General features: G+C 41.1%; 2 protein-coding genes across 14 annotated transcripts in view; both read left to right on the forward strand.

The window, feature by feature from the left end:
* Window positions 1-13,411, forward strand: part of LOC120569986 (probable phospholipid-transporting ATPase IH) — a 36,679-nt gene extending 23,268 nt beyond the window's left edge. For 3 of the 5 annotated variants that reach the window (XM_039818206.1, XM_039818207.1, XM_039818208.1), the window contains 15 exons: window positions 312-385; window positions 497-600; window positions 767-948; window positions 1,419-1,652; window positions 2,450-2,627; window positions 2,724-2,826; window positions 3,343-3,488; window positions 3,898-3,957; window positions 5,097-5,224; window positions 5,329-5,464; window positions 5,942-5,965; window positions 6,736-6,801; window positions 7,080-7,183; window positions 7,275-7,440; window positions 10,316-13,411. In XM_039818206.1, the coding sequence (XP_039674140.1) occupies window positions 312-385; window positions 497-600; window positions 767-948; window positions 1,419-1,652; window positions 2,450-2,627; window positions 2,724-2,826; window positions 3,343-3,488; window positions 3,898-3,957; window positions 5,097-5,224; window positions 5,329-5,464; window positions 5,942-5,965; window positions 6,736-6,801; window positions 7,080-7,183; window positions 7,275-7,440; window positions 10,316-10,588 (1,978 nt within the window). In that variant the 3' untranslated portion in view covers window positions 10,589-13,411. Of the gene's footprint in view, window positions 1-311; window positions 386-496; window positions 601-766; window positions 949-1,418; window positions 1,653-2,449; window positions 2,628-2,723; window positions 2,827-3,342; window positions 3,489-3,897; window positions 3,958-5,096; window positions 5,225-5,328; window positions 5,465-5,941; window positions 5,966-6,735; window positions 6,802-7,079; window positions 7,184-7,274; window positions 7,441-8,057; window positions 8,173-9,087; window positions 9,308-10,315 lie in introns of all 5 variants that reach the window. The other 2 variants (XR_005641000.1, XM_039818209.1) reach the window with 2 other exon arrangements.
* Window positions 13,412-13,827: 416 nt separating this feature from the next.
* mcf2lb (mcf.2 cell line derived transforming sequence-like b) overlaps window positions 13,828-26,540 on the forward strand; it is a 50,015-nt gene continuing 37,302 nt past the window's right edge. For 3 of the 9 annotated variants that reach the window (XM_039817458.1, XM_039817459.1, XM_039817465.1), the window contains exon 1: window positions 22,381-22,999. In XM_039817458.1, the coding sequence (XP_039673392.1) occupies window positions 22,843-22,999 (157 nt within the window). In that variant the 5' untranslated portion in view covers window positions 22,381-22,842. Of the gene's footprint in view, window positions 13,895-16,155; window positions 16,758-22,380; window positions 23,000-23,335; window positions 23,678-26,540 lie in introns of those variants that run through there. The other 6 variants (XM_039817460.1, XM_039817463.1, XM_039817467.1 and 3 more) reach the window with 3 other exon arrangements.

Below are 26,540 nucleotides of genomic sequence, written 5' to 3' on the forward strand. Positions count from 1 at the left end.
AATGTTGTCTCTTGAAGTAACTATTTGCCTTGAAAATCTCATCAAACCCTGCAATACCTGTTTCGCTTTCCATTTTTTTAATGTTATCAGCATAAGCATGAACAAAACATAGAGTGAGTACTTACCAAAAATGTAGGACCTGTTAAAAAAATGACAATGTGCAATGAGAACTGAGCTGGTCTGAAGTGGACACATTATACATCCATTTGCAAGACTTTAGGTAAACCCACTAAAGAAGATCAATTAAAAATGAAAACAGAAATTAGAAAGTTTACCAAAAAAACAACAACCTTATGTCTCTCCTGCTGCAGGTTTGAGCTGCTCCATGTACTAAACTTTGACTCTGTCAGGAGGAGAATGAGCGTCATAGTCAAGACAAGCTCAGGTAAGATGTGCTCAATGCTATGTTCATACATTTTATAAAGCCATGATCAGACACTAAATTGTTGAAGTTTGTTTGAAATGGGGTTTTTTCTTCGTGTTTGTGGGATCTCAGGCGAATACCTGCTGTTTTGTAAGGGGGCAGACTCGTCCATTTTTCCTCGGGTAGTATCTGGGAAGGTGGAGCAGGTTAAAGCCCGGGTGGAACAGAATGCTATAGTAAGTGTGCAGTTTGACTAGTACAGATATATAATGGGATTGAAGGCACATTGTATCACGCCACTTTTGAAATAAATATCATTCCGAGAAATTTTCATAGTTCAAGGGCATTAATGTATCTTTATGTGATGACCCTCCATCTCTTTCTTCTTCACTGTTAACGCAGGAGGGGCTGCGTACTCTGTGCGTTGCTTATCGAAGGCTGTCAGAGTCCGAATACCAGGAGGCATGTCATCACCTGAACGAAGCCAAGCTAGCCCTGCAGGACAGGGAGCAGAGGCTGGCGCAGGCCTATGACATCATTGAGAGGGACTTGGTGCTTTTGGGTGCTACGGCAGTGGAGGACAGGTTGGTCGCCATGGAGGGAGAGAGAGAGAGAGAGAGAGAGAGAAAGAGAGAGATTTTAAAACAGTGCAGCAGCGGGGGCACAGAGGGGAAGATTAATGAGTCATGAAGCTGTCTTCAAAGTATTGTAATGACTCATGAAGGCAAAAAAGATTCAGTGCGCTCTGATAGGTGACTCACTACTGTTACTGCTGTGCCTTTTTGTTTCCTTTTTTCCATTTTATTTTCTGCTTCCTGAAAATATGAGATGTTTAAGCTCTTAGAAAGTAGGCTTCAGTATAGTTTTCCCAAACCGATCGATCAGCTGCCTGACAGTTTGACTTTCTTGTAGATAAACTGGTGATGGGCAGGGACAGGGGTGGTCATGCATTGATAAGTTATCACCAGTTGGTAATTGATTGATTGATGTTTTGATGGATGCTTTAACCTAACCCACTGGAGGCTGAAACACTTATCGACTTATCGATGCTCAGGCTCCAGGAGAAAGCTGCAGACACCATTGAGTCACTGCACAAGGCTGGGATGAAAGTCTGGGTCCTGACAGGGGACAAGATGGAGACGGCAGCAGCTACCTGCTATGCCAGCAAGCTGTTCCGTCGCAGCACCCAAATCCTGGAGCTGACCAAGAAACGCACAGAAGAGCAGAGTCTGCATGATGTTCTGTTCGAACTGAACAGGACGGTTCTCAGACAACGCTCTATTTCTGGGTATGACAGGGTTTTTAAAAGTCTTAAAAAGTCTAAAATTTCAAAATCAGAATTTTAGGCCTTAAAAAGTCTTAAATTCGCTGAAGTATTGTATTGTGTTCTAGGTCTTAAATAATTTTAAACAGGTCTTAATTTTCCTACATCCATGCAACGCTACCTCATTATGCTCATTTTTTTTTTTATTCTGTGGTGTTGTAGTTCTTTCTTTTGCTAGTCCAAATATAATTTTGCTTTATTACAACTACATATGAGACCAACATGTAACTTATATTTCAGCCGATCAACTTTTGTGTTATTGGTGCGAGTCTCTTTGGGACTGTACCACAGACATAAAATGCATCATAGCTGAAGAATAAAATCCATTTAGCGATACTTGGCTTGAAAAAACTGAATTTAGGGCTTAGTTGATGTTGTGATATAGAGTAGGTCTTAAATTGCATTCATAATGGTCTTAAAAAGGGCTTAAAATGTCTTAAATTGACTGGATGAAACCTGCAGAATACCTGGTATGAATACGTGTGTCGATTATTTTCTCGATTAATCAGTTGGTTCTTACAACATCAGAAATTTGTGAAAAATTTCTATCACAATTTCTAGTGTCCAACGTGACATCCTCAAATATCTCATTTTGTCCAACCAGCAGTCAAAAACCCAAAGATATTCAATTCATTAAAAAGTAAGACCATTGGTTTTTTTTCATCACAACCTTGAAAAATTACTTAAATCAGTAGAATATAAAGACTGCAGACTGATCTATACTTGCTGTGTGTTGATGAGTCTGTGATATTTTCTTCCAGGTTGTCGGTAGACTGCCTCGACTTTGGCCTGATCATCGACGGGGCCACTCTGTCAGCGGTACTAAAGGCCAACCAGGAGCGTGCCGGTTCAGGCAATTACAGAGAGATCTTTCTTGAGATCTGTCGCAACTGTAGCGCTGTGCTCTGCTGTCGCATGGCACCACTCCAGAAAGCACAGGTGAGAGAGCTGCACTTCACTTGACAAATATACTCCAGGCACATTCCTCAATGACAAACCGTGGTAGTGACTGAAGTTGAGTCTTCTTTTCTGCAGATTGTGAAGCTAATTAAAGCTTCTAAAGAGCACCCCATAACCCTCGCTATCGGCGATGGGGCCAACGATGTCAGCATGATCTTGGAAGCGCATGTGGGCATTGGTGAGCTCATTTTACACCATAATGACTGGCCATTAATATATGAAAGTTTCTGCTTCTTTTAGAGCCCAAGTTGATTTCTAAAGCCTTCTGATATTGATATTTTATATTTTTTACACATGCACATAATGTAAACAAAATATTTGGCAAGAATCCATGACAGATATGTACTGGGACAGGATGTTTATTATTTGTCAGTAAACTTTTATTATTGAAGATTTTTGAAAATTAAACATCAAAATTTAACCTGAAGTTACATAATTATAATTAAGAACTATATAAAAACAATATATTAAAAGATTCAGTTAATGAAACATATATGCACTAGATTTCATTTTGCATATTTGCCAACACGTACAAGCGATACAATGTATTGGTGATAAGCCAGTATTGGCTCATCTATATAGTGTATATTAGTTGGGCTCTAGTCTATATTTAGAAAACCACCTTCTCGGGTTACACTCATAGCTGTGTTACATTCGTCAGATTATATGTAACCAACCTCTTCTTTTCCTGAAGGCATCATGGGTAAAGAGGGCCGACAGGCGGCAAGGAACAGTGACTATGCCATCCCGAAGTTTAAACACCTGAAGAAGATGCTACTCGTTCATGGCCACTATTATTACATCCGAATTGCTGAACTTGTTCAGTACTTCTTCTACAAGGTACCTGTACAAGACGAATGCCTCGAGCGCTTCACTGGCTCACACATTTTAATCACTTTATCGTAATTCCCAGTGAAACACTGAATTACAAAGAACCAGATTTTGCAGCTACTCTGACAGATTACCGGATTCATGAATCCCTGGTGCAACATTCTCTCCTGGATTCATGGCTATGATGATCAGTGTGGGCGGCTTCCACAGCAAGCAGTGCCCTGCCAACTGATTCATTTTTTCCTTTTGGCAGGCCAGCTCTTTGCGGCCCACTCAGTGAGCTTATAGCACACAATCTCTGCATAAACAGAAATGTGTTGATAATAGCATTTTTAGATTCTTTAAATCTCTTCACGTGTACTTGTCACAAGCTTATCACTTTCTCTGTGTTGTTTTTTTCTCTTTTTTTTTTCTCCAGAATGTATGCTTCATCTTCCCTCAGTTCCTCTACCAGTTCTTCTGCGGGTTCTCCCAGCAGGTAAGCAATTTATACTGACACAGTGTTGTGGGATCTCAGGCACAGTGTGTATACATTGCAAGTACATACCCTCACATTGTCATGCATTAAACTAGCTTCATATATTAATTAATGCTTTTTTAATGTTTACTTTTAAAGCTGCATAATTGGTGTCACTTATAGAGACGAACCCCCAGAGACTCATCACCCTACACTGCAGTTCCACTCAGCTCTCCTGAGGATTATCACCTCTTTTTTGTTTTCATTTTAAGCCCCACAAACTCCGTTCAAAGAAAATCCCGCACACTGACCATTACACTAGCAAAAATGTATTTAGAAAAATACAACGTTTCGGTCTCAGACCTTCATCAGGTAAATGAGCCCCACAAACTCCCTTCTCATCAATCTTGTTTCCAGCTCTAGTAAACCCACTGCACCTGCCCAGGACCAAATGTCCTCATAGCAGTCAGTTAGTCACTCAGTGGGGGGAAAAAAAAAAAATTTTTTTTTTAAACCTCCTTTTTTTGGGGGGGGTTTGTTGGGGGTTTTTGGGTTTTACTACTTTCGGCCGGATGTCTGTTATTTTCCGCTTTCTTTGTGTTGGAATTTTAAACTCCAGTCGATATATGAGGACTATGGTTAACTGCTCCTCGGATCTCTGCAGGATAAATCCAGACAGCTAGCTAGACTATCTGTCCAATCTGAATTTTCTGTTGCATGACTAAAACAACTTCTGAATGTACGCATGTTCCACCAAAACAAGTTCCTTCCTGAGGCTATTTTGCAGAGGCACTGTCCGGGGCTTAGCGCCGCCCAAGACGATTGTGATTGGTTTTAAGACATGCCAATAGATCAACGCACATTTCCCAGAATGCTGTGCGGACTAGTCAGACCCTCCTCCGCAGCGCTGTGGAGGAGGGTCTGGAAAAACGAGACTAGATTTGGACCAAAATCACAACTGTAAATGAAAGTAATTAGGTAATTATATGCATGTTAATGCATATGCATAACATGCTCATGATAACAACTTTATAAGATGATAATTTCAATATTGTCAGCTTGTTCTGCTGCCCCCAAGTGGCCAAAAAAATAAATCTATTAACGTAGCTTTACATTTTAAGATGTCTGATGTCGTCTGTACTGTCTTTGTCCCTCTGCAGCCTCTGTACGACACCGCCTATTTGACGTTGTACAACATCAGCTTCACCTCGCTCCCCATCCTCCTCTACAGCCTGGTTGAGCAGCACATCACCATGGAGACGCTCAAGAGGGACCCATCCTTGTACAGGTCGGCGCAGTTCTGCTGAAAAGTTTTTATTTGTACCTTTTTCGTGACTTTTATGGTTTGGTGCTTGTACTCAACTATTCTTTTTTTCTGCCCGTCTTTCTTAGGGACATAGCGAAGAACTCCCTCCTTCGCTGGCCTGTCTTCCTGTATTGGACGTGCCTGGGTGTGTTTGATGCTGTTATCTTCTTCTTTGGTGCCTACTTCCTGTTTGACAACACCACCTTCACCAGCAATGGCCAGGTGAGATCTGTAGTGAAACGAGTACAAATAGAGCAGTTTATGGGGTGTCTGAGGTGTCCTTTAGGGAAATTAAAAGAGAATAATGGACAGAAAGTTAGTGTTTCCTTTACAAAGACTCATCCATCTCCATTGGATTCTCATGAAAGTGTTACAGGATGACTTTGTGGTCATGTATGTGTTATTATGGATCTGTAACAGTAAGATTTCTGTCCCAGGCCCCCCTATTAGGTCAGCAACATTGGATCTCCATTCATATCAACAACGCAGTAGCATCTTTCTCTGTATTGTTAATCATGTCAACTGTTTTCAATTGCCTTTGGTCCTGTTTTTTAAGTTGAAACATCCTGAAATTTATTTTACCCTTTGTCCTGATTCCTTTCTCTTTTCTTCCCCCTCCTTCTCTCTGCTTCCTCTCTCTCTTTATTTTGCTCTTCTTTTTTTCTTGTTCTTCTTGTTCTTCTTCTTCGTCTTCCTCAGCTTATGACCACCAACACACAGATGGTAAGCCTGTCTCCCTCCCTGTCAGCTCTCTCTGTCTTTCACGCTTTTTTAGTTCCTGTCGTACCGTTTAAGCTTTCAGTTTGACCGTTTCATCCAGTTTCATCCCTGCTCACTTCACATCATCCATGCACTTTCATTTGAATGTTTAGTTTTCTAGTCCTTCTTATTCCCATAATCTCTGTAAAGCCCTGAATCCCACACAGTACCTGATCTTAACAACTCAACTGACACAGTAGAAACCTTAGATGCTCCCCCACATTATCCTTATGTTTCGTTGTGGTAGTAAATAGAGTAATGCTAGTATGTGCTATCTGTTTGTTTTTCTGTGTGACATGTTTGTGCATCTGTGTGTGTATTTGTATGTCCATGTATTTGTGGTAGCAGTTCTTGGGGTTGGTGGGTTTTTAATGTTACTGCTCCAGCATCCAGGGCTCCAGTTGACTTGACTGTTTTCATCCCGTACTCTTTGTGTACTGGTGACAACAACAAAAAAATAAAACTGGTTTAAAATGAAATATATATACTATATTTCTCATTCATAAAGAAAAAGATTAATGATTGGGAATTCTAGCAAAGATAGGTGCACTGGTACCAACAACCAGCTGTGGTTATTAAATCAATTCCATGCTTTCTTTGTCTTGATCTCTCCCTCTCCCTCTCCCTCTCCCTCTCCCTCTCCCTCTCCCTCTCCCTCTCCCTCCCTCCACAACCCCCCCGGGGTGTGTGATTGATGTGGCCGCTAACCCTATTCTTCCTCTCTTACCTTGCAGATGTTTGGGAACTGGACCTTCGGGACTCTCGTCTTTACTGTGCTGGTGTTCACCGTTACGCTCAAGGTGTGTGAGCATATGTCTTTGAAAAGGAAATGGAGGGTGTGGGGGGGGGGCATTCATGTCTATAGTATTGCATAAGTCCTCCATTTAAATGAGTTCATTACCACTGCATGTGTGCCTCGTCGTAGTAGACAAGCTTGTGGCATACATGTTAATTAGCATGTTACCTAAATGATCTACTACACTGGCCGCTCGGTTTGCACAACAGTGAACCCTAAAGGCAAAGTCATTGACTTAATTGACTGGTGTGTTTTCTTAGTATATACTCTTGTTTGTTTCAGCTTGCCTTGGACACACACCACTGGACCTGGATCAATCACTTTGTCATCTGGGGGTCACTTCTTTTCTATGTTATTTTCTCTCTTCTCTGGGGAGGCATCATTTGGTATAATAAGCTTTGTTTTTTCAACCTTGTATAATGTTTACGTTTTTTAGGACATTTCTGATCCCCTTTTCTCCTTCATGTTGCTGCTCAGGCCCTTCCTGAACTACCAGAGGATGTACTATGTGTTCATGCAGATGCTGTCTAGTGGTCCGGCCTGGCTCAGCATCATCCTGCTCATAACGGTCAGCTTGCTGCCAGATGTCATCAAGAAGGTCCTCTGCAGGACCATATGTCCTACAGCCACCGAACGTGCACAGGTAAGATATTGCCACCAGCTCTGCAGTGAAACAGAAGCTTTAAATTGTTCTGTTTCCACGTTAGGTGTTAGATGTTTGTCATGTAGTGACTTCTGCTTTGCTAAAACCATTAACCAATTATTGCTTTCCTCTTTTTATGAAAATTAAACCTGGTATAGTAAGTAGAACCCTCTCCTATGCTAGCTGATCCCTAATATTTTGACTGTAAGAAAATGAGTAAGCTGCAAATCTATGCCACTCGTTAATCATCCAGAAAGACCATTAGGATCCCTAATAGCTTTAAGCAACAGCGTGATTTAGAATGACTATCTGTTCCCTCTGGCTTAGCCTCACCTTCCCATGAAGCAAGCTTCACCATGAATGGAAAAATGAATGAAAGGTCTGACAGATTTCTCCCTGCTGTGCTCTTTCTTCTCTTTTCTCCCCTCTCACTGCAACCTGATGGACTACCGTAATTCACACCATCCTCCATCGTTCCTTTCTCCCTTTTCCTTTCATTCACCTGCCTTATCCTCCTTTTTCATTACCATCTCCTCTCTCCTCTCCTCTGTTGTTTCCCTACACTGCTCCTGTGACTCTGCACTCTGCACTCGCTCGCTCTTTCGGGGTAACTGCAGTCCAATCGCCCGTGCCTTACTGTGGAGCCATCCACCATCTTCATGCTTTCTCAGTCCTCCAGCAGAATGAGTTTCTGATTGGCCCAGAGAGACGAGAGAGGAGCAGGAACAGGAGGTGACTCTCTCTTTTAAGCCCTCATCTCTGTATGCATGGTGGCATGTCCCAGTGTACACCACTTATCACTGTCTCAACACCTCGCTTAGTGTGAAACTAACTACTATGGCGCTATTAGTGACAATAGAGACACAGTGTTTGGTTTGTAAGCCAGGTTAGAATTTTCTTCTTCTAAACATGTTTCCTGCCATTTTTGAAGTCAACTTTTCCATTATATATTTCATGTGTTTTGTGTTCCGTTTTATATTTACTGTTTAAGATATTTAAATTGCATGCTATGTTTTTTTTTTATTTGTTTTGTCTTTCATGTGGTCACCTTGTAGTGTATTTTTTTGGTATGTGTGGGACCACAGTTTTTCTAAGATTGTTTGTCAGAAACAGAAAACGCTGTTGGATTTGCAGAATTTGTTCTATGTAAAACAAAATTTGATGTTTCTTTTTTAATAGGGAGCTGGAAGGAATAGTTGATTAATTAATTATTAAGCCAGTCAACCAAAAATGATCATAAACTGTTTTGCTAAATTATTGTTTCATTTTTAAAACAAAAATCCCCAAATCCCAGCCTCTTCAATCTGAAGATTTGCTTAGTTGAGAAAATAAGCTTTAAAAGTTGTAATTGTCAACACTAAACCATTCCAGACCATGTATTAGCTTTTAGATTTACAGAAAAAGTTTGCAATCCCAAAAGTGAGGTTAGCAATCACATTTTCAAAGATCCATGACAGTGTTCAGACTTAACTCTGAAATGTGTCCATGATGATCAGATCCTATTCTGTAGCTGCATGGATGGGTGGAAGTTTTCCACAAACAAAATCAAACACATAGTTCGCCTAGGCAACTGGGTATATCTGGACACAACACACAAGGTGTGAAAAGGTTAAATTGTCTCAGCCTTTCCTTTAACGTCATCCACAGAAGGTAAGGACAGCGAGGGCCCTGGAGGGCTGTGTGGCTCCTGGCACTGCTGGTGGAGGGGGAAGCAATGAGAGGAACCCACTCCACCCTGATAGGACCTGTGAGGGAGACAGTGCAGAAAAAGCTGCTAGGACCTATGACTCCATGATGTCACACAGCCACATCACCCCTCTCAGCAAACCCTAGAGTACACCCCGCTAGGTGGGCTAGGGTCACCATGGTAACAGCATACAGAGGGCGCTGACTGCGGGGAGTCTGGTTCTTAATGCCGCTGCCATGATGTTTCCTGCTGCTCTGCACTGCATGCGGCATGCTGTCGTGCTATGGCTCTGGCTGGGGGGGGGGGGCTATATAACTGCATCTACACAAGAAATTTCCTTGCGTCAAACCTACTTTTACGAATCACAATCTCCAATTGACTCTGCAGTGCTGGTTGCAAAGCATGCTGTGCTTCTCACTGCATGTGGGATAGGAATTAACTTTATCTGGGTAGCAGCCAAATGAGACATTTTATCCTCTCTTTGTTAGACCCAGGCTACTTAAAATCCATTGCCACTTGTCATGTGGGCTCCAACAAGTAGTAGGCGTGTTGTAACTCCTTTTTTGGTCCTGGACTATAGCTTGAGAGATGTGAAAGTAAGCTAGAGGAGCTCAAACTGAAGGTTCTGGGTCAGAGGAGGTTTAGTTGAGATGACTGTCAGGTTTGAGAGCCTCATACACACATTTACTTATTAACTGAGGTCATATTTTATTAGGCAGGTTCACTAGTAGGTTAACTAATCCAAGATTGATGACATGGACGAAACTGATCTGGAAAAATTTCTTTTATCAGGAATACTGATGACATCTGGTGTTGGAAGATGGAATAGCAAGTGTATTTTTCTTAACTATTAATCATAATGGGAATTTTCAGAGGGTTTCCCATCAGTGATCAGTAAATTATGTCCAGTATCCACACTTAATGGACTTGTTGTCCTGTTTGTTCTGTAAGTTTGATCTAAAGGTCCATAACTGGGTGTAATTAGTCATTAAAACTAAACATCTGGATATATAAAACCAACTTATTAAACCTTTTGAACATAACCCTGCTGTTTGATCTTATGCATCAAGCTGTCTCGACATCTGTCCTTTGATTTGATCTGCATGGTGCAATTCTTTTGATTTCCTTTTCTACTTCTGTCTGTGTTTTGGATTTTCTTGTGCTGATGTGTCCTCCATCTCTCTGTAGGATCATGAGAAGCTGTCGTGGGATGGCGTGGCCAAGTTGACTCCACTATCCTCTCGTCGATCCCTCAAAGACACAAGCACGGACTCCTCTCAACTCCACCTCTGCACTGCGGAGATGCTGTCGCTCTGCAGGTCTGATCCCTTTCCACAGAAACTACTGGTCCACTTGGCAGAAGGTGGAGGGGCAGACTTGTGCTCTCTCAGCCCCTACGTGCTCCATCTCTCAGGGGCGGGATTTGCCTACTACGCTCCAGGGCCGGAGACCTCCGTGTGAACAAAAACGCAGAGTCTGAAACTATTGTGTGTGTGGATCTCGTGGGCTGAAACAAAAAGTACATCCCAAGATGTGCGACCAAGATTCTGCGTCTCAAGGGTGAAGGATTTATAGAGCAAAATATGAACAAACATGTTCACACACATCAACCCCCATGCTGAGTTCACCATGTGCATTTTCTGGGCTACACCTGAGTGAACAATCCTTTAGATAGATATTACAGCCCTGACGCCTCATCTTCATACTTTGGTAACATCTTTTTGATTCAGTGTCCTCCCAGTCTCAGTCTCATCAAAGTTCCTACCCAAACTCTTACTTGAAAAAGTCTAAGAACAAAAGGGGAACCATGTGTGAAGTTGTTTAATGCACTATGGAACTGTCCTGTTTCAACATGTCAACAGTCAGGCCTTTTTGTATTCCTTGTCCTCATTTCCAGTCACTTTCTTGCCTGTTCCTCCACTTTCTTGTACTTTTGTTGCTTCTTTGTTGAAAACATTTATGTACAGTATGTGGTCTGGCCAAGTAAGGGGCAGCTGTCGAGCTCAGCCCTTTAGGTGTGCGTGTGCGTGTGTGTGCATGTGCGCGAGTGTATGCATGAATTTGCCTGTTACTGTTTATATGTGACACACCTTTGCCTTACAGGTAGCCACACAGCAGCAGGCTAGGAGCCAAAGGAGAAAGGTGTAATAAAAAAGAAAAAGGAAAAACAGGCAGAAGTGGTGTATTACGAAGCCTTACACACACACACACACACACACACACACACACACATGCACACACCCATCAGCTGAAGGAGAGAAACGGGGAAAATCTGAAGAGGGATGTGCAGTATTCTAGCCACCCTGCCTTAATTCATAGATACTGATACTTAGTGAATTATATTTCTAGGTCAGTTTAAACATGTTTGTAGGTGGACAGGGAGGTTCAGAGGGCATAGATGTCTGGTACAGTGTGTCTATTATTCCTCTTCCTTTTCTTTTACTCTCACGATTGTGTCAACTTTTGTTTTTCTTATCTGCCAGTGTAGCATGTCAGATCTCTGCTGCATGCTGATCTGCTCTTGTCTCAGTTCTTCCTTATCCTTTCTTCGTCCCAGACATCATTCATCATGAACCATATCTCAACACCTTTTCATTCATTCCAACAATAAGCATACTGTACCCACTCCTGCCTCCATGTGGCCATGAAGGGTAACAGCAGAAGCAGCAGCAGCAGCCCGGGACACATGGAGTCTTAATTTATGGATGTCCTAATTGACTTGCTACTCCTCACTGTTGCATTGTGCTTGTGTGTTTGCTGCCATGCTCTGTGTTATGCAAAAGTTAATATAAGAATGCTAATGTCATATGTTGCATTATAAGTTTTTTTTTCTCTGTCTTGCATTTATCCATGAGTTTTTCTGTATTCTAAAATTATTGATGGCGGTCACTGTTGATGTATGGATGTAACTTAAACTTTTGAGATATATTGTAGTGAGAAGGAGTGTTATATTAGTCTGTTGTAAGTGGGAGGGAGACTTGAATCGGCGATGTCACAATCAAATCAATAGAATGTTGAACTGATTTGGCCATCATGTTCTCCAGCTGAAGATTGAAGCTCATTATGGATGAACCTCTTTTCTGCATTTCCAACATCCGAAGTCCTCTTTGTCCAAAGCATATCTGTTTGGTTGCACAGCAAGTAACTGACTGGGGAAGTCTTGAATGTCAGATTCCGAAGCTTTTTTGTATGTTTATACAGTTTATTTTCATACACATCACCATCTGCCAACATGTATAGATTGAATAACCGGTGTTCAGTATTATTTTTACTGGGGCACAGATGATTTATCAATTTGGTTGAAGGTCTGGATTTTTCTCTTTCATTTTTCACTCAAAGCCCGCAAGCCTCCACAAGTGTTTGGACTTGGGGGCTCAACATCCTGACCTCAGAAGATTAAATGAAGGGCCTTGGTGCTTGTTATGTAGTGTCCCACCTTGCTGTGCTGTTGCCATACTGTATCCAGACATATTCTACATGTCACATACCAATTCTACCACAATAATGCTATAAGGTCTATTTTACTTTAATAATGTAATGGGGAATTCTTTGGAGTCATTCTTCAAACATGGTTTGTTATCTAAGTCCTCCACAGCTCGGTTTTTCTTACTACTTGTCATTTTTGTGTTGTCCATTGTGAATATTTCTTTTGCTACTTTTGTATCCCAGAGAGAAGATTATATTTTAAATCTGTTAGAATGTGTGTTCAAGTTTGTAACCAAAATTAGAGCAACATATACATTATATGATTCATTAGAGATTTACCAATAGGTCTACACACTGCACTTTGTTCTACAACAGATCAGTTTTCCCCTAAAACAAGGTCTATTGTCTGTCGACTGAGGTTTATAGGTGTTCACTCTTCCTCACAAGTTATTTTTCTAAGAAGAATGTAGTGGGTGAGGGGGAAAAAAAGTGACCAAATAATTTGTCTAGGAACGGACTGTATGTAGCCTCTGTCTCAAATGGGTTTATCGCACCAGCCTTCTACTGCTGATCAGAATGTCAAACTGCTTTTTCTAAGTCCATCAGCAGAACAGCAGGTCACTCCTGAGCTTGGCAAAGGTCTGAAATGTCGACTTCTGTGCTCTGAGCAGCACGCATCATATCATACCTTCAGTGCAGCACTGTTTGTATTACTAAACAGGTTTTGAGAATTTACTCTTTTTTTTTTTATAAAGATTTTAAAAGTTCACTTATTGACTTTTTTGCCAGTATGTAGCAAAATGAGGGCAAAGCACTGTATTGTCATTTTGCTTGAAATAAAGAGAGTGAAAACACTTGTCCTCTGTGTTGTTGTATATTATTAATGTCATATCATTTTTGTATTTTGTTTATCCATGCCTAATAATTTCTCGTCATTTCAGACCCTGTCATTCCCTGCCTCTCCAACAGAAGTCCTCAGTTTCTTACTTTTGTGGTTCACTATTCCCCAGTCCTTAATTCCCGTTTATCAGTCATACAGTAGCCTACCTGCCCATAAACAGTAGTTCAGATTGTTTAGCCTAAGAGTACCACACAGATTTAGCATTGCACTGCAGGGTGAAAAAAATAATACCAAACTTGTAAAAAAAAGGTCATAGTAACACTTGCTCTCTTTCCTGAGATGATCGACCAATCAGTGACGAGAGTCATCGCTTTGATCTCCTGTCAATCACTCGCGCTCAAGTGGGAGAAGGGCAGACCGCAGCGGCTGTAAAACAGACTTTTCTTTATCTTTTCTTTCCCGTTTTCTGACTTGTTGAAGTGATGTGTGTAGCCCATAACGTAAGTTTAAACTATTCTGTAGCTTGCTAAACTCTCATGGGTTTTACTGCCTCGTTATCTGTGTAAATGTTAAAACTACGTTTATTCATAATTCTCTAAGTGTTCTGCTACGATGTGGATTTGTCCGTGTTACGACGTGACATTCATTTGGAGACTGATATATTATCGCCTTGCTAATATTGCTGTTGCTGTGTTTCTTATTGCATAGCTAATAGATGTGCATATTGTTTAATATTATTTGTGCAGCCACGTGTTGATTTCCAGGTTGTGTTGTGTGTGGAAATTTGCTAGTAACGTGCAATCACCAGTAAACAGACTAGCACTGTGGAGCCACGTGCTCAGCTATTAAAGGTGTATTACACTGTTTGCACCGTTATGGATATGTGTGCTGTAATAGATGTGGCTTATTCTTAGTTTGTGTTACTGAGTAATATGTTACATTTATGTTAATTATTACTGAGAAATTAATGTAATTCTTGGTATTGTTTCTTGTTATATGCTGGTGGCTATAACATTTAGTTTGGTAAATAATATTCATAGTAAGTCAGATGCTTATTAAAGTGCATTATATATTATTTTGCTTATATTTCAGAACCACATCCAACTTCACATGTAACGCTTCATAGTTAAAGGTCCCATGACATGGTGCTCTTTGGATGCTTTTATATAGACCTTAGTGGTCCCCTAATACTGTATCTGAAGTCTCTTTCCCAAAATTCAGCCTTGGTGCAGAATTACAGCTATTACAGCCAGTCCCACAATGAGCTTTCCTTAGTATGTGCCATTTCTGTGTCTGTGACCTCATAAGGAGCAAGATTCCAGATCGGCCCATCTGATCTTTCATTTTCTCAAAGGCAGAGCAGGATACCCAGGGCTCGGTTTACACATATCGCCATTTCTAGCCACTGGGGGACCATAGGCAGGCTGGGGGAACTCATATTTATGTTAAAAAACCTCATAAAGTGAACTTGTCATGCCATGGGACCTTTAACTTTATGTTCAAGTCAAATAAATCTTCCTGGATCTCAAAGTCAGACATCTCTGGTTCAAGTTCTTACCAGACACCCTACAGCGGGCCAGTATTTCAGTAGCCAGATTTTTCAGTAGTTTTTACAAAACTTGATGCAGCAGAATCGTCTTTTTATCCATGCATTTGACTTCCTTGACAAAATTGCTCCTGCATTACCCACAATGCAACTTGACCGCCGACAGTTTGCTTCGGAGATTCAGGTGTGTTATGCTAGTAGCGGCTAATGTAGCTTTGAGTAGCTATCATCAAGCAGAGATATGGAGCAGGCTACAGAGGTCTGGTAAGCTCACTTCTTTCTAACTTCGCACCCCCAGATATTTTTTATTTTCAAACGTATAGTCTTCTCACCTAAGGCCCCAACTGACGTTGACTTGAAGACATTTTTCTGATTTCCAGTAAAAAGTTTGTATACAGCTTTTGTTTTCCACAATACCTGCAAACAGACTTTGTAAATGTGTCAAATCGGTGTTCTCCTTAAACTAGACGCTTTTTCGCGGAAGACGTCACAGTAGGCAGGGTTGGCCACTTTCAATGCTGGAGACAGATTCTGTTGTTTTTGGTTTGTTTGTTTGTTTGTTTTTGTGGGGAATCTCACAGATTTGTCCCAATAAAATGGAGATTCAAATTTCAGGGGGCAGTTTCATACGGACGTTTCTCCAATAGAAAATGTTCCCATGAAAATGAGACGGTTAATTGTGTGTAGTATAGTTCAGCTCCATTGGGCGCTGATTCTCTCATTATCATAACTTTTTTTTTTATCAAGACAATTCTGCAAAAGCCCAAAACGTGACATCAAGCAATTGTAGATGTGTTCAACTCTGTGGAATATCTCCTTCTGTTCATATTACCTGCCAGAATTTTCTTGTCTGTGTAAATGTGTGTGTTTTAGAAATCTTAATTTAAACCTTGTAGCTATATAAACAGTGATACCAAAAGGAGCATAAACCCTCATTTGTTTAAAAAAAAAAAAAAGTATTGCAGTCTAGTGCAACTCTTGCCCTTTTGCAAAATAACCCAACCATTTTTGTCATAACCATGTGTGGTCACATGGTGGCAATGCAGCATAATCAATGGTGCATGACCAGTAGTACTGTATTTCTACAGATGACAATGTTCCATGACACAGGAGCTGTCATGCCTTGCCTCCACACTGGGTGTCACTATTAAATCAGTTGTTTGTGTAAAACTGCAACACTGACCTTCACTTCCCCTCCCCCTCCCTGTCTGCAAGGTATGCACAGGTTTGCACCATCATGCGTGCTGAGGCTGAAGAATGCATGTGCGAATGAGGCTGCCTCCTGCTCCACCTCCTCCCCATCTCCATCGTCGGCATCCTGCGCTCTGCATCCCTCTGCGGAGGACTCGTTACTGCAGCTGGGGCTGTCACAGTCGTAGCATCAGCATCATTTCCTCATCCGTCTCTGTAGCCTCCTCGAAAGCATCCATTTCTTACAAGCATCCCAGCACCTCCAAGCTGCACACACCCCCTCTCTCTCAGATCTCTTCTCTTCAGCATCCGTGTGTCGTACAAGACAGCAGCCAGGCAGTCACATCCTGGGCTAGTTTACCCTGCTGCCTCCCTCTCATCCCTTCTGCTCGGCTGGAATTGCCACCACAACAGTTCCCCTCCCCTGTCATCTTCACCATCATCCGCTCTCCAAAGCACCGCTCAGCAAAAAGCAGGCAAGCTGTCTCTTTTTCCCGCAGAAGTGTCTGTTGGCTGGGCAGCTGGTCTTCCACTGTCCCTTTGGAGGATGATCCTGTGGATGAAGACAGAGGAAATGGCCCTGGGGGAGCTGCTGGAGAGACTGAGGACAGTCACTCAAGGCATAGGTGGGTGACAACAACACACTTAACACCAACTATATCATATATAACTATATCCTTGATTGCAGAGAATGAATGCATGTTTGTCTGAAACATAGAAGTAGGTAAATACTAACCTGTATACAAAATTGTATCATTTGTTTGGTTAATTATTTAGACCAAATAAAGGTGAAACAAGGGTTGATGAAGATAAATGCACGATCCTCATGTGAATGAGCTAAAAATCTTTATTTGTGCAGGAAAGCACACCATGTTTAATGTGCTGCTGTTCATGCTGTGTCTGCCTCGATCTAGGGAAGCATTTGGCCAGTAAGCTGTGTTTTTGTCACAAGACCTGAATACAGTTTATGCTTGCAATGGTAAATTTGATATTGAGTCGTATTATTTGATTTAGTGGGTAGGGTAAAAGTTGTGCATGGTGTTGTTGTGACACTAGTTTACATTATTAGTAACACAATCAGACAGCCCAGTTATCACAGACCAAGCTTCCTCTAGTATATATTTTTATTGTCTTCCTTTTTTTTTATAACATAATATAACTTTGTACAGCACTTTGTTCAGCCTAGGTTGGTTTTAAATGTGCCCTCTAAATAAATTGACTTGACTTGACTAGTATAATTTTATATTTATAATGTTAAATAGCATTAAATCTTATATGTAATCTATACACTGATGTGTGTAAAATTTGCAAAAATACAGGCTACAGACAGGCTACAGGCTGATTTGTGTTGTGATACTGTACCCTGCTGGCCTATTTCCTCAGTACTCCACCCTAATCAGTTACAGTATTGTTTGATCGGGAGAGGTGTTGAGGGCAGAAATGGGAGACGGTGAATAATATATATCATCATATCCCTACTGTTACCCTGTACTGATTACTTAACTTGGACATGCCACTTCAGGTAGTCATATCACCTCTTAGATTTGCTGTCAGGGCTGTGCTATTGCCTTTTCTCCACCCTGTATGTCCATGGCCTTTCATATTTGCTCTGAGCAGTCAAAACGGCTGCAGGGAAACATTTTAGGCCCTTCATTTCTGACTGCAGTGAAAAGCCATTACGCAGTCATGGAAAAGAAAGCTATTTCGGAGCCTGTTTTAGTTGACATGAGAACCGTTTTCCAAACTGTAGATGTGATGTCCTGACGTTGCTCCTGCAGCCTCGTGATTTATCGCCACTGATTGAAGGACAGATTTTTCTCCTTTAGCAAACTAGTTCCAATAAGATAAGTGATTGAATGATATTTCTGATGATATTTCTGATGGGTGCTAATCTTCTCTTTTGATCCATTTATAGAGATCTCCTCTAATCCATTCACTGCCAGCACACAGCCACTCTTACAAGCATGAATGCACACACACACACACAAACACACACACACACACACACACACACACACAACACCCAACACACACTTGTGCACAGTACACTTTTCATTTCATGTTGTGTTGATCTTGTTTCATTGGAGATCAGTGATGCTGGTCGCATTTAGAGATGCCACAGCTGCTCATTTAGTATCATATGGTATTGTAGTTTTCAGATCATAATTCATTTTAGATGTATTTGTTGCAACTATGTATGTATGCAGAGTAAAGAGTAATACTGTCTAATATATTTATTATTTATTATTATACTTTAAACACACTGTCCATTTTACTTTAGCTTACATTTTTTAGCATTTAATCTTCTATGATGGTGAGGCTCCTGTTGTAATGATAAATACAGTCCAGTGGGCTCTAGTTTCCTTCTTCTCCTCCCTAGCACCAGAAATGGTGGCAGTATGGCAGCAGTGAGTGGGTGGACTTGATTGAGGAGAAAGGCATGGCTATGCCGAAGCAGAAAAATAAAACTGAACAATCTACAGGTCTAAAGGAGAATTATGAGCTGCACCACTCTACTCCAGACATATGTTTTCTTTTTACATGTACAGGCATTAAGTGCCTAACATAATACTAAACATTTGCAGAAAGTGCAATCATTTGTAGCCAGGGTTTAAAATTAGCACCATCTACTAGCCCAATACTGGTAAAATATGCAAGTGGCTGGTAGATTTGCTTAACTCACTAGTCAAAAAAACAATGGTAAGCTATTGAGTGGCTAGTAAAATTTGAACATTCACTAGCCATTTGGCTGTTAATTTGATCCCTGTTGGTAACACTCTGTTTAAAAGGAAATGTGACTGGAATGTGCTGTGGCAGGACGATGAGAGCAGTAATCAGCTCAGAGAAGAGAATAACACTGATCACAGAAGACAGCAGAGAGAAAGAGAGAGTGAGGAAAAGAGAGATTCAGGGAAACAAAGTCAACTGAGGATGAAAAGGATTTAGCATTGTCTAATCTGGCGAACTGCTCGTTTCTCGTGAGCTGAAAAGGAGATGCCATGTTGTACAATGCAAAAAAACAAAGAACCCCTTTCCTTTTCCCCATAGAACCAGTTGCAAACAGCTCTCATCTCTGAATTAGCTCCTGGTTTCTGACTGACTGTGCTGTGCTATAAACATGACTGAACCTGCAATATCCTCAAAGTGATGTAAAATCAGGAAGATCTATTTGCATCGGACACTGTGGCTGACTGTATTTTCCTTCTTTTTGTTAAATATGGCTAGTGGCAGTGATCCAATCCATCCATCTATCAGTGTGGTCAGTCAGTAGTGAGTGGGCAGAGCCTTTTAGCACAATGTATCTGTGTTAGTCAGCACAAAAATAATCCATGAAATGGAGAAACGAGCATTTCTTCATTTAATATTAATGAATAACTGTTTTACTGGTTTTGGACTTTCGGTCAGACAGAACAGCAAGGATAATACTTACCATGTTCACCATCTTAGTTTACCCTGCTAGCATGGTGCTAATTAGCACTAAACATGAAGTACAGTTGAGACTTTTTTTGCTCATAAACAGTAGTAGTAGTATATGACAAATTAGATTTTGACCTGTTGATGGTGCTAGATGAAATGTTCTTAGGGGATTATGAATCTGTGTACCAAATTTCATGGTAATCCATCCATTAGTTGTTGAGATATTTTCACTCAAACCCCCAAATGTCAACCTTATGGTGGTGTTAAGGGAAAAGTCAGATGATCACCAAAGTCATTAGAATACATTGCCTGGGAAACGTGAATGTTTGCACAAAATGATGCGCCAATATAGTAGATGTTAAAATATTTTCCTGGATAAGTGAAAAAAATGACCTGCTGGTGGTGCTACAAGAAAAGTCAGGGGATCACCAATGTCGGTATGCTTTATCCTCTGGCAACCATGTAAATCTGTGCAAAATGACATGGCAATCGATCCAATAGTTGCTGAGAAATTTCCGTCTGAACCAAAGTGTTGGACCGAGTAGATTTTTAGTTTAGCAGATTTTAAATTAATCAGTGAAATGAAAATAATTGTTACTTGCAGCCCTTATCACAAGCAGCGTCTCCTCGACTCTCTAACTGGGCATTTGACCTACTTCCACTTGATTTAATGGGACACATCCAGTTCAGTGAGTAACAGGTCTGAGCTTTTCCAGCAGGAATGTGTTCATCTCCAGCCGGGGATGCTTGGAGGGCTGTTTTATTTATCGTGCCGTACTAGTGACATATAGTATTATGTTATGGTTGCCGTTTTTTTGTGAGCTGAGAATGGCTAGTATGTATTTACACCTCTCTGCTTGTGTTTGAGAGACTGTCTAGTGCTGTATTTGCTGCTGAGCCAAGCAGGAGCTGAGGTTTCTGAAAGCGTATGAGCTTCAGGTAGCCCAGCTGTCCCATGACTTCATGGTTGCTATTAGATCTCAGTCATTTGTTATTGATCAAATGTTCCTCTGTTGCATTGTTTGGATGAAAACCCAAACAAGGAAGGTTGCTTATAAATCAGATGTACGTAAGACCTTTTTATTACCATAATGTGAGTGTCCGGTTCCTTTTTAGCTTGAGGTCAGGGGTTCATCCAACCTGCCTAAGTGAGCTGTGCTGTTCATCCCTAAAGGCAGAGCAGGTGTATAGCCAGATGGATCCAGCAGGTCACTATTAGTCTCCAGCTAGTCAGTTGTGGTCAAAAAGACACAAGTAGCCAGAGCCAGGGAGAGTCCTGCAATAATAAAGCATTCTCAATTTATTTAATTGCAGTTTAGTGAGGGTAGTCACAAACTGATGTGTGAATTTATTTGAATAATTTATTTGAATTTATTTCTTCAGCTTCAGATTCTTTTCTACTCTGTTTAAATGCACTTTTATCATGTTATGTATATATATATATATATATATATATATATATATATATTTTTTTTTTTTTGTTTTTTTTCTATAGCAGAATGATAATGGGTGCTTCCAGATCTTTCTTTAGCACTGACACAGTGCTGTGTAGATAGGTCTGAATACACGGGACTACAGACAGATTTCTGTGAAATTTGGACATGCTTGTTCCCCTTCAGGATGATTTAGGAACATAGTGAACATTATACCTGCTTAACATCAGCATGTTAGATTTTACATTGTCAGGATGTTATTATACTGATGTTAGCATTTAGCTCAAACCATCGCTGTGGCGAAGTACAGCCTGTCGGTGTCACTAACATAGCTGTAGACTCTCAGTCTTGTGGTTTTATGATTTGTGGTGCTCTTTGTGATTTTCATCTTTGGTCATAACTTGTGGTGAAGAGGACAGTATGAGCTTTGTGCAGATGTATATATGTTTGTGTCCACACAGGCAGGCACATGTGATTGTGAAGTAAACATGATGAAGGGATATCAATGAAGACACAGGAGTTGGGTGGTGATGCCATAAAGGAGGGATCAGACCTGATTAACAGGGGAACAGGGGAGACCGAGAGATGAAGGGTTATGGGTAGATAGCTAATGTTGTGTGTCTTGTCCTCCTGCAGTCGCCTCATCAGTATGTGTGAGAGTGCAGCTCCTCTTTCAACTCTATTCTAAGCCTATAAACTGCAAGCTGCCTCTTACTTGTCAGCTTTAACCACACAAACACAACCAAACATCACACACAACACAAACACATATACTTAAAAGCCTGCCAGCAACCTCTTCCACTCTCCCATCAAAGTTAATTTACTTTTTTGATTCAATTTTGATGTTGATTTTTTTCATCATTTGATGTCTCTAACCTCTGTAGTTTTTATTATAAAACCATGTTTAATGATGTATGTGTTTCTATGCTTACAAATGTATTCTCTACTTCTCATCTAAATATAAGAAGACTTTCCAGCAAATATGACAAATTCATGTATGACTTATTGTCACTTAAACACTATTTTATTGTTATTGCTTCATTAGAAACGTGGCTTACAGAGGATTCTGGATAAATCTAATCTTGCAAAATAATAACTAAACTAAAGAGGTTTGGAAAAAGTTTGCTCCTCCACCTCAGTTGCTGAAACACCCCGAGCTGTCTATGCATACCACAAAGTTTTAGTGTTGACGATTTTAAATTTTCATGCTTTCCTAGTTCACCAGGAATGAATGCATGAAAGAATCTGGGGACATAGAAAGAGGGAAAGAAAAGACAGATTAGTTAAGGAGTGGAGGAATATAATTAGCCTGAGCAGCAGAAGGGGATTTGTGCTTCACCGTCTGCCCTCTGCTCCAGCTCCCCTCCACCCTCCTCCCCTCACGTCCTTCCTTGGAAACCTATGCTACTCTGAGCCGTCAATAGTTGCAATTGCAACGAGGTATGCATGTGCATCAGAGTGTGAGTGTGTGTGTGTGTGTGTGTTTGTGCAGAGCTGAGAAGAGGAGAGCTGGGCCCATTCTCACCTCAAGTGCGAACACTGTTTGTTTCAGAGGTTGTGCAGACTGTGACTCAGCTCTTTTTGATTCTGCACTGCTGTTTCCTCGAAAACCTCAATGTGGCTCTGCAGAGGACACCGGGCTTGTTTTGTATGTAGCAAATGCAGACATCTCACCGGATGCAGGACGGCTTGATTACGAGTGACCCGGCACATTACAACAAAGAAGGTCCTTCCCATGCCTGCATTTGGGGGCTGTGATTTGGAGTCTATTAGAGTGTGCAGCGGAGCTTTGCAGGTTCAGCAAGGGGTTTCTCTGGATGAGAGAGTTTGTTTGTGTGTGTGAGACCAGCAGACTGCTCTCATGTCTCTGCATGAGTTTCTGCGGGAGGGTGGTGAGGCGTCGTACCGGATTGTGAACCGCCTCAGTCATCTGATCCAGAACCTGGACGTCTCTGGACTGGGTTCTCCTTTCCCTTTCAGTCCTTCCAGCCGCAGGAACTCCTGGAGAGACAGCGATGGTAAGACCAAAAGAGGCAGGGAGACTGTGTGTGTGTGTGTGTGTGTGTGTGTGTGTGTGTGTGTGTGTGTGTGTGTGTGTGTGTGTGTGTGTGTGTGTGTGTGTGTGTGTTTGTGTGTGTGCGCGCGCGCGCAACTTTCCAGCGTATAACATGTGTGTATGTGGAATATATTACTGCCTGAAGCTCTGGCTAGAGTTCTGCAGGGCATCACGCCCAGACCCTCACACACAGTGTTTCCTGTGGGCTTTCCTTGCTCCCCACTGGGTTGTTTCTGTGTCTTTGTGTGTATAACAATTTGTGTCTGTGTGTGACAGTGCGTGACTACGCAGCTTAAGCAGCCACTTCATTTTCCAACTTCCAGATCTTAGCAGCTGCACTGATATTTTTCCGTAGCAGTAACAGATTCTTCAGTAAATGCAGAAATTGCAGCAAACAGCACCTCCCCAGCAGACGAGCTGCTGCAAAGGAGTGGGAACTGCTGATGAAAGCTGCTGAGTTTTCAAGTTGGTGTCCTGTCAGCCAGATTGTTGCCACTTTGAGACCCTGGTGTTTTTCCACTGCATAAAGAAGGACTTTCGCAGGTCTCACTAACACGCAGGGAGAAAAGCATGGTGAGAAAAGCCAGGAGGAGTGCTTCTCAATGGGATAGTGGGATGCCGATGGTCCACCTTAAGCCACGTGAGTCAGGAGATGTATGGATGATCTTTTTTGTGTCTCTCTGTGGGGGTAGGCTGCTCATGTATTTTTCTATGTCTAGAAAAATCGGAACTTGCGTCTGTACGTGTGAGCTATTTCACTATTGCTTGCAGACAAGTCTTCTTCAAACGCACGTATCGTTGTCTCTCATTGAGGTTGTCCTCGGATATTTATGTTTTTTTGGTCTCTGAATGAAGGTCACTGCATGCTCAAAGCTATTGGTGTGACTTTTACTTGGATTGATTGTGGTATGGATTGTATGTGTGTCTGCATATATGTGCATACAGTATGTGTTGGCATGCATGGATTCCACATACAGTAGGCTATGTGCATGATTTTCTTGTCTGCTATGCTTTTCTGTACCCCAAACTGTGTGTGGTTTTGGGAAAGGATTTCATTTTTTCCCAGCTCTGTTGAAGTCATTAGCCATGAGGGGAATTTGTATAGTGGAACTATGTTGTTGATCTACTATAACCGTTGTTTGGTTTAACAGACTGAGGCCACCTAGCACTGATCCCACATAAAAATCTCAGAAGAAAGGGATCTTTTTTGATGTGTTAAGTCTTTTTAGAATATTAAATATAAATATAATTATATAATAATATAAAGTTTTTAAAATTTTGATCTGCAAGTTATTCCACCTACAACTGATTCCGAAATTGATCTCAGAAAAAGCACAAATGAAATTTGGTTTCCAAAGCAACCTAAAAAATGTTTTTTAATGGTTAGTGTAACTAGTATTACGTGGTTTCTTGATGCCATTATAGGAATGTGTGAAACTGAATCAGAAACAGGTGTCTCTTGTTGGTATATTTAGACTAGGGGTGTGCAAAAAAATCGATTCACATTCAAATCGCGATTCAAGCTCTGCAGATTAAATCAGATTTTTTTTAATTGTATGTCTACTGCAATCACATGGGAAAATTAACTACATTTACATACTGTGAATCATTTTTGAATTGAAAATCGATTTTGAATCGAATCTTGAGCCTAAAAATCGATATCGAATCATGACAGTTTCTGAATCGTGCACCCCTAATTTAGACTAGGCATGGGCCGGTTAGCGGTTTCAAGGTATATCACGGTTTGAAAAAGTCAAGGTTTCAAAACCACTAACATTTTCCATCATACCGTTCCTAAGGTATGAGCTGTTTTTTATCAGTGGTCAAGGAGAGAAACTGCAGTTTAGTAATCCGTCTCCCTGCCAGTGTGCAGAGTGTTTGTTGTGTTCAATGGAAAAACATTTTTTGTTTTTTACCCAGACATTTAAAAACAGATTACATTTTAAAGCTGTAATTACAATACCGTGAAACAGAGATATTTTTTCTGAAGGTTATCGTACCGTCAGAATCTCATACTGGCCCATACCTATGTTCAACTGCTGTATAGTGCAATGCGGGGTAGATTTTCCTTATTGAATTGAAAATCTAAACATTCTGAAAACATCACAAACCAATTGCAAAGTCACAAACTTGGATTTAGGCCTATATAAACAATATAATGTAATGACCTGTAATGACAAACACATTTTACAGTGTTTGTAGGTGGGAAACCAGTAAGGGATCACGTCCTAGTCACTGTTGATGTTGGAGTTGGCAGTGACAACAACCATCGTGATCATGCAGAGGGAATTAGCCAATCTTAAAAGAGTGCTCCACCGTATAACCAGAGAAATTGTCTGTTTTATTACACACGTTCATCTTCCTTTTCAAAACCTGGCGCCTACATTAACCACAATACAACTGGACCACTGACAGTTTGGTCAGAGTCGGGTGTGTTATGCTAGTAGCGGTAAGTGTAGCCCAGAGCTCAAGCAGAGAGGAGGAGCTGCCTACAGAGGGAGAAAGTGTAAGCTCACTTTTTTCTAACACCACACCCCCAGATTGTTTTCATTTTCAAATTTGTAGTTTCAGCCCCAACCAACGCTGACTCAAGAGACTCAAAACTTGTAAAAGGACTTTGATGAGTAAAATACTGAATCTCTCCTTTTTACCTGGGCACAAAAAACAAGGAAAACAATAAAAGGGCTATGTCTTGCAATGAGTGATTCTCTTTGGGGTTTTTTATGTTAAACATCTTCTGGCATTTTGTGCCGACTGAAAATTTCTGACAGATACATCTCTGAGTTAGTGGATAAGTATACTTGAAACACTAGTTGCTTTCAGTCTTGGTACTCACTCATTGGCTTTATGTGACAACACAATGAATCAGTGTCTCTAAACTAGAGTCAGACTGCAATTTGATCAGCGATCTGTCCCTTTGTTTGACCCTCTTGTTCACTTTTAGCTGTGCAGTTCTTTAACCTAATGGCTCTTTTGTTTATCTCTCAAGGTTTATGACACGGTTTATGACACCTCGTGAATGCCCTTAGTCATAGAGCAAACATGTTAAAAATAATGCCCCACCAACAAACAAAACACACACACATGCAAGCATAAATGTACACACACTTAGTCTATATCGACAACATTCCACTTCCGGGATTGTTCAGGTGCCGCCGAAAATTCCGTCGGATGTCCCTCTTTTTAGGCTGGATCTCCCACACCTTCTGCTTTCTTTGTGTTGGAATTCTGAACTCCGCTCGGTGCAGGGTAAATCCAGACAGCTAGCAAGATTATCTGTTGAATCAGAGTTTTCTGTTGCACAACTAAAACAACTTTTGAATGTACACGTTTCACCAAAACAAGTTCCTTCCCGAGATTTTTATGCAGAGGCAATTGTGATTGGTTTAAAGAAATGCCAATAAACCACATCACGTTTTTCTTCCATCCCAGAATGCTGTGTGGACTAGCCAGACCTTCCGCCACAGCGCTGTGGAGGAAGGTCTGGCAATGCGACACTAACA

Source organism: Perca fluviatilis, chromosome 12 (genome assembly GCF_010015445.1).
Source record: "Perca fluviatilis chromosome 12, GENO_Pfluv_1.0, whole genome shotgun sequence".
NCBI lineage: Eukaryota > Metazoa > Chordata > Actinopteri > Perciformes > Percidae > Perca > Perca fluviatilis.